We start from the raw sequence: 12,777 nt of genomic DNA, 5'->3' as shown, positions 1-12,777 counted from the left end.
TAGGTTTTGCCGTACGTATACGAGCTTTAGGTATTTAGCTTTGTTGGGGAAATTGGACTTTTGGGCGGATGGGTTGGCATGCAGTTTTGGACCTTTGTTTTTTGTAGCTAAACGTTTTAGCGCCGCTACGTGTTATGTGTTTTAGCGTGATTTAGCATGATTTAGCGTGTTATTTCGTGTTTAGCACTGTAGCGACCATTTTCTGTCAAATATAGCGTGGAGGGTCCAAATCCGCTATTGCGCGCTAAAACCGGCGAAATTGCGCGCTATTTAAAACCTTGCCTACCAATCATACCACCTGCCCTAGAGGTAAAACCTGGTTACCGACCTGATAATATACGATTCTTTGCATCCTCAACTTCACATTTCTCTGCAAATAGCTTCAGATGAGAAAATTCAAGACATGCAGACATACTTCCATTCAAGAATGCACACAACGCACACCAGCTAAAATATGCCGGACTGTTGAAAATTCCTTGAATCCAGCAGAAACAAAAGGTAGAAGCATCAGCCATGACGATCAGCAAGATATGAAATGACCCATTTCATCACATTATGTTAAGAGAAGAAGAGTTCATAGGAACAGAAAGATGACAGCAGGAAGTGACCCATTGCTTTTGACTGTTAACCACGTACACTAGGCACATTCAATGGATGCACCCTGTCAGGGAATCAAGAAGCATTGCACGTTTCCTGAGGTCAAGAATGTCAACAAACAACAGTCTCTACACTGCCAAAAAGAGTTAATCAAACAAATGGGGTTGTCCTAACTAACTTTCACCACACCAATACCCATCATCATATAGCAAAGCGACAAAAGAACGATGGAAACAAACAGTACAGATTAACCTTTTTGGTGTGGAGGGACAGAACAGAGACACAGAAAAGCAGGAGAAGCAAGTACTGTTCCCCTAAGATGCACGAAGGCAGTACAATCCGTAGATTATGCACACTGGCAGGTCATTAATTGCAAAAGCCTAAGGCAACATCTTCAATAGAGATACAGTGATACACTCATCGCATTCTGTTAGAGGGTTGTTATCAAGTTCCGCATCTTCATCACGACAGCTATCGTACAATTAGCCGTGCCCATACTGTTGGCCAGGAACTGGACATAGAAGATAGTGAAGTTCACCATCAGTTCTAACCATTGAGCATAATTTATAAATGTGAACACTGCTAATCAGAAAAAACTTTGAACTTTACTGACCAGAAAGACCTCTGGATTGCTGGGGCATTCCCTCTATCATACTTAACTGCCTTCTCAGCTTGGCTATGTGAGCCTGCACCTAGAGGAAGAAAAAGGTGACAATGTCAAATCACAGGATGCTGTTTTCCCCAATTTCTATTGTGAACCATTAGATGCAACATCACATAACTAAACAAGCAAAATTAAATAAAAGCTACCACAATAAACATGCGTTTTTAGGGTCCCAAACATTCCTAGCGTGACATCACTCAGACTATGTCAGTGCCACCGAGAGCAAATACTGCCAGTGATACAACAAAAGTTTTATAGGAATATTAGATGGAAATATATATATAATCCTCTTCTGCACACAAGATTTTTTTATTATTGACATATACCTTATCCAAAATACATTCCTGACTGAAATTCATATGAATTAATGGCGCAACAGGTCTATGCAAATTCTATTGTGAACATTATATGCAACATGGCAAATTAAACAAGCAAAATGAAATAAAAGCTAGGAGACTAGGCAGGCGTTTTAGGGTCCCAAACATTCCAAGTGTGACATTAATTAACTATGTCAGTCACCCAGAGCAAAATACTACCAGTGTTACCCTAAAAGTTTGATAGGCATATTATGCAGAATAAATAATCATCTACTAGACACTAGAATTTTCTTCTATTGGCGCACGCCTTATCCTAAAATACATTTACTAGCTGAAATTCATGAGAAAACTAACAACAAAAGGGAAATTCTAGTCTCTACAGCAGTGAGCGTTACTTGTGTGGCTAGATTGTGTCGCATGGGCAATAATGCCTTGTACCAGCATTGCCAGCTATAAGATGAATCTCAGGAAGACAAATGCTGATAGCTGTAAATCTTACCTGTTGACGAGCAGCAGCCAGTTTTAATAGTTCATCTGCTTCAGAGAAGTTCGAGTACCACTGGCTCAAGGGATGATCCTTGTTGTCATAACGCTTTCTATCATGTGGCATATGTTCCATAGGGCCTAGATGATTTAAAGAATCTGATGGTTCTGTATCATTTCCCACTATGAAAATAGGAAGTACAAGCCGGTATGCTGCGTACCTGGAGAAGACAATGTTATACCAGGTGGCAACCTTGGCACAGTAGCAGCTGGGTGATTTTGCACTCGCAAGAAAAAAGCTTCAGAGGGCTCAGTGAAGACAACTTCATCATATGTCTCCACGACCACAGGTTTTTTGGTTGACTGAGGTCCAGCTTCCTCTTCAGGATAGAGCTTCAGTTGATGAAACCTGCATCAAGTTTACAGCCTAAGATCTGCTGTCCAAAATAAAACCAGTGTTGAAGAAAATAATTTTGTAACTTACAAATCCACACGCTTTTCAGAGGCATCGCTGTGGAAATAAAGGGTTATTGCAATCTCAAACTCTCCCCATCCAGTCTCAGACAACTCAAAAGGCGGTTGCTCAATAACTCTCGTCGGATTGGTGAAACTTGGGTGAAGCTGAAACACTGCACGCTTGACTATGACACTCAAATCCTCATTGTTTGCATGACGGACGTAAACAGTCCATTTGTGAGAGTTGTATCTAGAAAGGAAAAAAGCATATGATCGTCAGAAAATAGACATTGCAGTTACAGATCAGAGAGGTAGCATTTCGATAATTTCATGAAATTAAAAAAGAAAAAGTTTCTGTAAAGGGATTGCTTACTCGCTTGCTTTTTTACCAAGCCAGAAAGAAATGGTTCCATAAACAATCGGAAAACTGATCTCCACATCCTTGAGCTTTTTAATCTGCTGAAATAATTTTGGCAACAGTTAATCGGAATATTATTACAGCTTACAGACCAATACGGTCTAGTATTTCAATGATCAGAACCACTCTGGATGAAATGCGCCAAAACTGAATCATATTGTGGGATAAAATTGGAGTCTTAAGATAACTGGGTGAGTAGGTTGTCTTTGCCAGAGAACCGTTTGAGTCATTGTAATTGGTACCATGTCTTTGCGTAGAACACCATCTTAGCCTAACATATGGTGGTCCAGTGTAAATGGTCACCTGCTTCCTATGTATGAAAAATTAGGGTAAGAACCAGGTATTCGCCGAACCGCATCCTCCGGTTCTATGCCTAAATAATCTGGTCCATTATCTTCCGATTATTCTGAAACAATGCCCATCAACTTAATCATGCTCAAGGAGCATAATAATTCTAAATGCAAATCTATTTTACACTAACCAAACACAATATCAAATGGCTTGCGTCGAACTATGTCCTAGTTGTTGCTCAATCGAAGCAATCGACAATCTCGTATCACTCATTTTGCAATTTAGTACTACTGATCACGCCTAATACTTAAAGCGTAGGTACGCGCAAAACCCTAGCTCTCCAGCCGGCAATGCAACGGGAGCACGGGAGCACCAACCGTAAACCAGATAACATCGAAGTGGGCGAGGGCGGAACCTTCTTTTCGGGGTCCTCGGGAGACCGCGACGGCTTGGAGCGCAGCGCCTTCTGCGCGGCGGTCAGCGCGGGTTCCGCCGGCGTCAGCGGCGCCGCCGCCGCCGGCGCCTGGGGAGGAGACAGCGAGGCTGGAGCGGGAGTGGGGGCGGGAGCGGGAGAAGGCGCGTCCGTCGCTGCCGCGGGCGGCGGCTGCGCCGGCGGCGAGGAGGAGGAGGGCTGCTGCATCGGCGGGCGAGGGTTCGGGTGCGGAGCTCGCCGAGGAGGGGGGCGAAAGCGATGGTGGTTTGGGTCGGTCTGGCTGGTGGGTCACAGTTGGTTCGACACGTTCGCCTAGTCTGGTCCAAAAATGAACTTTGTATTCTGTGCTACACATAAAAATATATTGGAATTTTAAATATTCGTAGTATACCTCATGCATGGCTACCTCTAGAATTCTGTTTCAAACTTTTTCAACTTTATAAAGTACGAATTTGAAGTGTTCGGAAATAAAGAGCTACATATAGCTCGGTCTTCAATTGTTCACTCTCCATCTATGTGTATGCCTGGTGTTTCTGTGTGTCCTTATTTTTATTAAACAGGGATTTGGCTCCGTTTTATAAATAAATCCATACACAGATATAGCTTTGCTTTATAAATAAATTCATACATTGTCGAATTAGGATGTGTATGTGGGACACGTGGGATAAGTGAGATCCGCTTCCACATCTCTATTCTCGACTCTAGATAGAAACCCTCGCGTGAGTCGCCGCCTCCACCTCCACCTCCTCCATAGATCGGTTCCCCGTCCTCCGACCAGAACCGTCGGTGTCGGAAGGGGTGGGAACCCCGATATATGTGTGAAGTTTTAAATAAAATTAGTGTTTTCTAGGGATTTGGTAGTCATCTTCTTTTTTATATCCATCTTTTTGGCATCGTCTACAATAAGTGATCTTCGACTCTTCGTTTAATTATGGTCTCACCTTCTCGGCGTTAATGGTGGTGCTTAAAGATTACAGTTTTCTAGATACAGGCTTTCAGATCCCGCATCGTCATATCGATTTTGGATCTTTTCTCATGGCTGCCGCGAGTATAATTATATATCCTCGCAATATTTATCCTGGCTACTATGTCCTCGATAATGGTGATTTATGTTCTCAGCTCCCCACTGACTTTAACATGGTTGTTCTGTTATTTTTCCCTAGCATACTGGTTTTGGTACTTCCGACGTTGATTGACTAATTTAATGGATGTGTGCATACACCTAGACTTGGCTTTGTGACTCAAATTAAATTTATGGGAAAATCTTTATTGGTATTTACAGGTTTGTGGTTTGGTATCTGCATTCAGCTACCTTCAGAAAAAATGCAAGATCATGTTATGAAAGAGGAAAAAATTGAAGACCTCAAAAGTTCGCTTCTTAGATTTTATTTATAATCGTTGGAGACAACTCGCGTATCTTTACCATGTAACTGGTCTTGATTGTCAACCAAATTTTATTATCCAACTTATCCCACAAAAATAAGAGTATATAATCCAAAGTAGGGACATGAAAGTGGGATCCCACTTATTTCACATGCACATCCTTAAGGTCAAACCAACACAAAGTGACGACCTTAGAGCATCTCTAGCAGAGCCCGAAAAAACGCAAACCGAAAAGCGCGAGTTCAGTTCACCGAAAACGCAAGTTCTGTCCAATTTCGCAGTGCCGCAGAATAGAACCCGTAAACGAAACTGAAAACTGGAATTCGAATTGGCGCAGGTAAGTTTAAGGCGATGATCATAGTTCATACATGAAATAGATGCGTCAATTGCGCATCGATACATACATACTGCGGGGAATTGATATTATACTAGTACACCGGCAACCTAACCTAGCTAAAATGAGCAAAATGCGGCCTACTAGCTATGGCGCGCGCGGCGGTGCCGGTGCTGGCGGAGATCGGCGGCGGCGTGAAGTCTTCACGCCTCGTCCCTGTCAAGCTCGACTATTTCGAGCTTGACCTTGCGGACGCGGGCCTCCCGGCGGGCCGCCTCGTACTCCCGTACCTGGCGGACGGCGTCAGCTTCTTCACGGCGGAAGCGGGCCCTCGCCTCCGCCTCGCTGATGGCGCACGTCTGCGCCATCACCGCCTCCTCCTCGTCCCTACCGTGGACGTAGTCCCCGGCCGAGAAGGTTGGAGAGCGCGCGGGGACGAGTTCGTCCTCCTCGACGCTCGGCGCCACGGGCAGTCGCGGAGCGCGGCTAGACTGCCCGGAAGAAGAGCTCTCCGCCTGGTTGCCGTAGCGGGCGAGCTTCCCTGGGGGCGTGAGCCCCCAGTTGGTCCACCGACGACCGCTACGCTTGCGCGCGCCCTCGCTGCGGTTCCACTTCCGCCGCTCCGCCTCGCTGCGGAAGAAGGGCGGACGCGGCGGCGAATCGCCGCCGCCCAAACCTGCAGATCCTCCACGGGAGGCCATCGCGCGGCGGTGGGTGGGTGATTGGTGGCTGTTCCGGCGTGGATTGCTCGTCGGAGCGGGGGTCTGGCGGCGGCGGAGGGAGAGACGGCGGAGGGGAGTAGGGTTTGCGAACCGAACTCCCCTCCGCGATCCCTTTTAATAGGGGTCGTGCGGGGAAATGTTCGGGCCCCTGAACTCCGTATTCGGGCCGGCCCATGTTTTCGGTCACTGATCGGCGCGCGTTTTGGCCCGAACCCGTAAATCCGCCGGAAAAGTTCGGTTCCGGCGGGATTTACGGGCTCTGTTAGAGTTGCTCTTATACTACTAACAAGAGTTGTTACTACGGCTCCTTGTGGAACCACCGGACTTCGTCGCACTACATACACCAAGTTGTAGTGACGGATCCAACTCGACATATTAGGGTGGCTCAATAGTGCAATTTTAATTTTTTTTCTTCTTTAATGATAATTAGGCTATATAAAATCTCAGGGTGGTCTAGACCACCCTGATATGCGCAAGAGAGAACCTCTTACACGACAGGAAATCGGTCCAAAGACTATCTCTTCGACGACGTGGACACGGGGAGGCGATCCGACAAGAGAGATGCAGAAGAATATGCCCTCCTCAACGGGTCAAGCCCTCGCTCAGAACTAAATCATCCTGCGGCACTCACTCCATGAGCTCATAGGGCAAGATGAAGAGAAGGAGAAAGGCTAAAGAGATCGTCAACTTCACCTTGGCATGCTTCCATCAGCGCTGAAAAGACAGCATTGAACGAGAAGAGAACTAAGGCAAGGCTGGTGATGTGCCACTGTATGGGGAGCTCAGAGAAAGTAGAAGTGCTTTCCTTCACGCTGAGCGTGAACTCTTGATTTCGCTATACGAGGAAGATTGCTTATGACATCAATCAGCTAAGTCCGTCTGTCGAAGAATTTTGCATTGCATTCGATGTTTTGAGTAAGAGTCTAGAGTGTTTGGTCTCGCTTTCCAATTGTATCGGCTGGCTGCTGCAAATATATTTTATATGGGTACTATGATGCGATGAGTGTTTGGAAAATTTCTATCTGGGTAGGCCGCACGTGCTTGTATTTATAAAGGTAAGTGTAGATACATATTGTGAACGTTTGCGTCTATAATGTGTTTTGAAAAAAAAAACGGAAGGAACCACGCGGCAGGCCATATCTACCAACGGGCCAAATAGCACCATGCCAGGATAACCTGGGCTCCTGCCCTGAGCTTGTGACAAAAATTCCATAGATTTTTCATTATATACAAAAGGTGCTAAAAGAGTTGGAGCTGAACAAGGCTCAGCCCATGTAGCCGACTAATTTTAGGCCAGCCCATATATAGAGACATCGAGTCTGAAATACATACCCCGCTGTGGAGGTAAGCCTGAACCCAGTGTCATGTGACAGCATCTCTGAACATTTGCATCTTCCTCTACAGTTTAGGCTTTCTCAGCTAAAAAAGAAGGCACAAAAGCTCAAGGATTCTAGCAGCCTAATACAGAACCAAGATAATCAGGTGGTTCCTCAATCCAGATAATTGATTCGGAACCCTCTGGATGACGAGCGATGTGCTGCCATATTGTCCTCCCTAGGCAATGATAAAATGAAACTTTAGTGAAGTTGCGAGTAAGAAAAGTCTATTCTTCCCTTCTGTTTAACCTACAGACACAAATAATTTTGTGTTGTGTTCTGAAATGCCTGGCACGTCCAACGTGCGTGCGCCATTGCGTTGGACACCAACGCTGCACAGCAGCGAATGAATGAAGTCGGTAGAAGAAGGTTGGATGCATGATGGTCCGTCGGCGAAAAGGACCGATAAGATGATCCGCTGGCCACTAGCAGCTGCGCCCCCGCCGCCCCGACATGCCACGCCCCAAGCAACGTGCGCCCGATCGTGCTGACTGACACGACACGAGGAAGACTTCGTTTAATTGCTGATCAGTACCCCAGAACGACTCCCTCGCTGTCGCCATCGTCATCGTCATCGCCGCCGTCGGCGTCCTGTGACTGTGAGTGAGGGCCACCGCGATACATCGACCGGGCGGGAGGTTGACGAGATCAGATCAGGTACTGAGCTTCCTTTTATGTACGCACGCTGCTTGTTCGTGTCGTGTTACGCGTGCAGGGAGAGTACTCACTATCAAGTTCCCTCTTCTTTTTTTTTGAACAATATCAAGTTCCCTCTCGAACTTCCTCTTCCTGATCACTGTACATGTTCTTTCTTTAGCTCTTTTTATTCATGGGAGTGCCTGAAGACTGAAGTCATGCATGGGCCGAGAGAGTTCTTATTCTTTTTTCTTCAGATAGCGGCATTTCTAGGGGACGATACAAACGGACCGAGGCCGATTGTGGAAAGCAAACGGCCAAGCGGCACGACTCAAACGGGTCATGAGATGCAAACGCGTACAAGGAGCCTCATTTACAGCTTAAATGGGTTGAAAATATGGTCACGCTAATAGTGCCCACGTCCGCCCCGCCTCCTCTTGCCCTCCCCAGGTTACTGGCACACTCCCTCCCCCTCTCCCGCCATTTCCATACAAGACTCGCCGGTGCAGCCGCCCAAGCCCTAGCGAGAGGTGGAAGACGCGCCGTCACCCGCTACCGCCTCCACCCTTGCTGCTCCGACCCTGCTCAAGCCAAAGAAAGACCTCACGACAAAGAAGCGAGCTCGATCTTCAGATCAAGAAACACGTTAGCTGGAGAAACAAGGCAAAATGCACGGGCGGCCTCCACCGCCGCCAGTGAGGCCGGAGTCGAACGCCCTTCAAGCCCCACGCCAACGCCGATGCCATCGCAGATTCTCCGTCCAAGCCACTACCCAGGTCATGCTCATGACACAACACGAGGTGTTCGCCTATGCCTTGGCCAACGTCAGCGTTGCCGGTGCCTTGTTGTTGATTTCAGTGTCGTCCGCAAACGCACGACCGCCCATTCGACGCGCGGAGAAAGAGAAACAAATGCTGAAGTTTCTTGAGTTACAAAAAAACCCATTGAAGTACAAGAAAGGAAGCTTAAAGTTGAATAGACCAATGCCTGATATGATCAAGAGCAATGAAAGTAGATCCCAAATTGCTTGCCGAAGAGAAACTGATCATGATGGCCTCAACATCATGTACCCGGTTTAAAGGGCTTGGTTCGAGAATAAGCAAAATGATGATGGAAGAACACGATGTGTGATCTTACAAATGATCTTATATTCTATGTTGCGCACTACTAGGAAGACCATTATAGATAGAAATGTATTATGTGGCGCATGTAAAAAATATGCTCCACAAAAAATATTTTTGTGGCGCACCAAAAAATATGCTCCACAGAAATTTCTAATTTCTGTGCCGCATGTAGGACTTTTTGTGGCGCATGTGGATGGAATCTCCATGGGACCCACACGGGGTCCATCACTGCACATGAACAAAGGGAATTCTGTGACGCTGTCACATGCGCCACATAAAGTCAAAATTCTGTGGCGCATACAAGCATATGCGCCACAGAAGTTCATCTTTCTGTGGTGCATGTAGGCATATGCGCCACAGAAAGTTGAAGGGATTTTTTTTCTCCACGCAACTCCACACCCCCTGGTGGGTCGCCTTTTTTTAGCACTGTAAAATACAAAAGAAATAGATAGAAATTTAAAAAAATAAAATCATTCGAGATGCCCATGTATTATGTTATCTAGTACTACTGAGAATTAACAAGCATGAATTTCGAATTTCTTGCAAAATTGCGTTGCAAAATCATCAAACTGGATTCTTGGTTGCATACGAACTCGAAAAAAAATGCACAATATATCAAAATGACCGGAAGAAAATTCTACATCCAAATTCACCCGGTTAGCCAATTTTTAGAATCGCCAAATTCGAAAAGAGCAAAAAGATACGGCAAAGTCAAGATTTTTTCTTGCCAAAATAAAAAAATCGAAAAAAATTCTGTGGTGCACCATATGGACATGCGCCACAGAATTCTGAGCCCGAATTTTGAATTTTGGAGGCGCCATTCTCCCCCACTTATTCTCACTTCTCCTCACTTCTCCTCCTTCTCCTAGGAAAAATATTATATTCTATGTTGCGCACTACTAGGAAGACCATTATAGATAGAAATGTATTATGTGGCGCATGTAAAAAATATGCTCCACAAAAAATATTTTTGTGGCGCACCAAAAAATATGCTCCACAGAAATTTCTAATTTCTGTGCCGCATGTAGGACTTTTTGTGGCGCATGTGGATGGAATCTCCATGGGACCCACACGGGGTCCATCACTGCACATGAACAAAGGGAATTCTGTGACGCATCTGTCACATGCGCCACATAAAGTCAAAATTCTGTGGCGCATACAAGCATATGCGCCACGGAGTTCATCTTTCGTGGTGCATGTAGGCATATGCGCCACGTAAAGTTGAAGGGATTTTTTTCTCCACGCAACTCCACACCCCCGGTGGGTCGCCTTTTTTTAGCACTGTAAAATACAAAAGAAATAGATAGAAATTTAAAAAAATAAAATCATTCGAGATGCCCATGTATTATGTTATCTAGTACTACTGAGAATTAACAAGCATGAATTTCGAATTTCTTGCAAAATTGCGTTGCAAAATCATCAAACTGGATTCTTGGTTGCATACGAACTCGAAAGAAAAGCACAATATATCAAAATGACTTGGAGAAAATTCTACATCCAAATTCACACAGGTTTACTGATTAGCCAACTTTTAGAATCGCCAAATTCGAAAAGAGTAAAAAGATACATCAAAGTCAAGATTTTTTCCTGCAAAAATAAAACAATCGAAAAAATTACTGTGGCGGACCATATAGACATGCGCCACAGAATTCTGAGCCCGAATTTTGAATTTTGGAGGCGCCATTCTCCCCCACTTATTCTCACTTCTCCTCACTTCTCCTCCTTCTCCTCTACTTCTCCTCCCTTCTTCTCCTCCACTTCTCCTCCTCCTCCTCCTCCACCACCACCACCTTCTCCTCCGGTGACCACCTCCTCCTCCTCCGGCGGCGATCACCACCACCTTCTCCTCCTCCTCCGGCGACCATCTCCTCCTCCTCCTCCTTTGGCGACCACCCACCACCACCACCACCTCCTCCTCCTCCTCCTCCTCCACCACCACCACCACCATCACCTCCTTCTCGTCCACCACCTCCTCCTCCTCCACCACCACCACCTCCTCCACCACCACCTCCTCCTCCTCCTCCTCCTCCACCACCACCTCCACCACCACCACCTCCTCCTCCTCCACCCGACCTCTTCCTCCTCCCCCTCTCCACCCACCCCACCACACCACACTCACCCAACCACTCAACTTTCGACGAAATTCAAAAAAAAAACAACCGGCGAAATTTCGGCGGCCCCAGATCTAGATCTAGATCTAGCCGCCATTTTTTTCAAAGTTCAAAAAAAAAACTGTGACGCACCACTGCTAGGTGCACCACAGAAGTTTTCTGTGGCGCATTTGACCTGGTGCGTCACAGAAGTTTTAAGAAATTCTGTAGCGCATGTACATATACGCCACATAAATCAAATATCTGCCACGTGACAACTGTGGCGCAAGGCATATGCGCCACAAAAGTCCATTTTCGTGCGCCAGTAGTGGCGTGAGTTTAGTGTTATTTGAAACTTCGGTTTGGTAGTGTATGAAGTCTGATTAGCTCACTAAGATTAATATATTAGGTAGTAAGTGTAATTTATTTTCTACTATTTTCATGCATATATGCAAATTGAGGGAAATGGAGAAATGAATGAAAATGGGGTGGCCCCTTGGGTGCACCCCGGCCCGCTCCAACAACAGGGGAGGACACATATCTCTGGCCTACCCGTGGGGTGTTCTAAATGGATGAAAGCGAACGCTTTTGGTGTCTAAAATAGAGCATCCCCTGGCATGCCCTAATCCGAAAATGTCTTGGAACTAGTATCTAGGAGGTGACCATAGAAATAGGGTATGCATGTGCGTGTTTATAAAGGTGAACATATGTACCTTTTTGTGTGTTTCGTAAAAAAAAACTATGCCGAGAATCACCTGTGGTTGGGTGGTTAGGAGGGCAATCACACCTGTACCATTAGAGTTCAAATCCTAGATTTGATACTTTGGTGTATCATTAAAAGATGAAATATTCTTTAGTGGAAGGCGACGTTCCCGTTCACAGCGAGACGCCCGTGGTGACTTCGTCAATCTCAAGACAGTTTCTTGGACTCAGTCTCTCGAAACCCCTCATAGAGGTAGAGTGTACATACATACGTTCTTAGGTGTGGGTGTATGTACGTATATATGAGCGTCTGCGTCTGTACTAAGTTTTGCAAAAAAAAAAACTATGCCCTACGTATGCATGCATGCATGTTGCCCTTACATCGACGGGATGAGCTCCCGGGTCCTGCATGACCTTCCCAGATCCGACCGTGTGCGTGTGCGCAATTATTTCTGACAAAAGCATCGATCTTTCTGGTTGGATCGATCCCCATGGGACCAACCATGAGCTTCCTACCTGAACGATCCATCTCCAGCGGCAGAGTTTTATTTACAGCAGCACATGTCTGCTGCTGGTCTTCAGCCTGATTGCCTGAATGCAAATTATCCAAGACTATATTCAGTATCGATAGATCCAGCTAGAAAATGCCAGATCGGCTCAATCTTTGCCCTCCACGATCTACCTAGATGACAACGCTAGCCATGACTTCAAGCATCGAGCAACGGACCAGGGAGAATCCAAACAGAAGAGG

The 12,777-nt window shown here is 46.0% G+C and overlaps 1 protein-coding gene across 1 annotated transcript; it reads right to left on the bottom strand.

The window, feature by feature from the left end:
• Nucleotides 1-819: 819 nt before the first annotated feature.
• LOC124705075 (transcription initiation factor TFIID subunit 14b-like) lies at nt 820-3,866 on the bottom strand. The gene is made up of 7 exons (XM_047237037.1): nt 3,642-3,866; nt 2,891-2,976; nt 2,546-2,767; nt 2,283-2,470; nt 2,078-2,202; nt 1,211-1,289; nt 820-1,108 (listed from the first exon to the last, which is right to left on the bottom strand). Exons 1-7 carry the CDS (start codon nt 3,864-3,866, stop codon nt 1,080-1,082), a joined length of 954 nt encoding a protein of 317 aa, XP_047092993.1. The 3' UTR covers nt 820-1,079.
• Nucleotides 3,867-12,777: the final 8,911 nt, after the last annotated feature.

This window comes from Lolium rigidum, chromosome 1 (assembly GCF_022539505.1).
Source record: "Lolium rigidum isolate FL_2022 chromosome 1, APGP_CSIRO_Lrig_0.1, whole genome shotgun sequence".
Lineage (NCBI taxonomy): Eukaryota > Viridiplantae > Streptophyta > Magnoliopsida > Poales > Poaceae > Lolium > Lolium rigidum.
The sequence above is the reverse complement of the archived record's forward strand: the minus strand, read 5'-3'. Positions and strand labels throughout refer to the sequence as shown.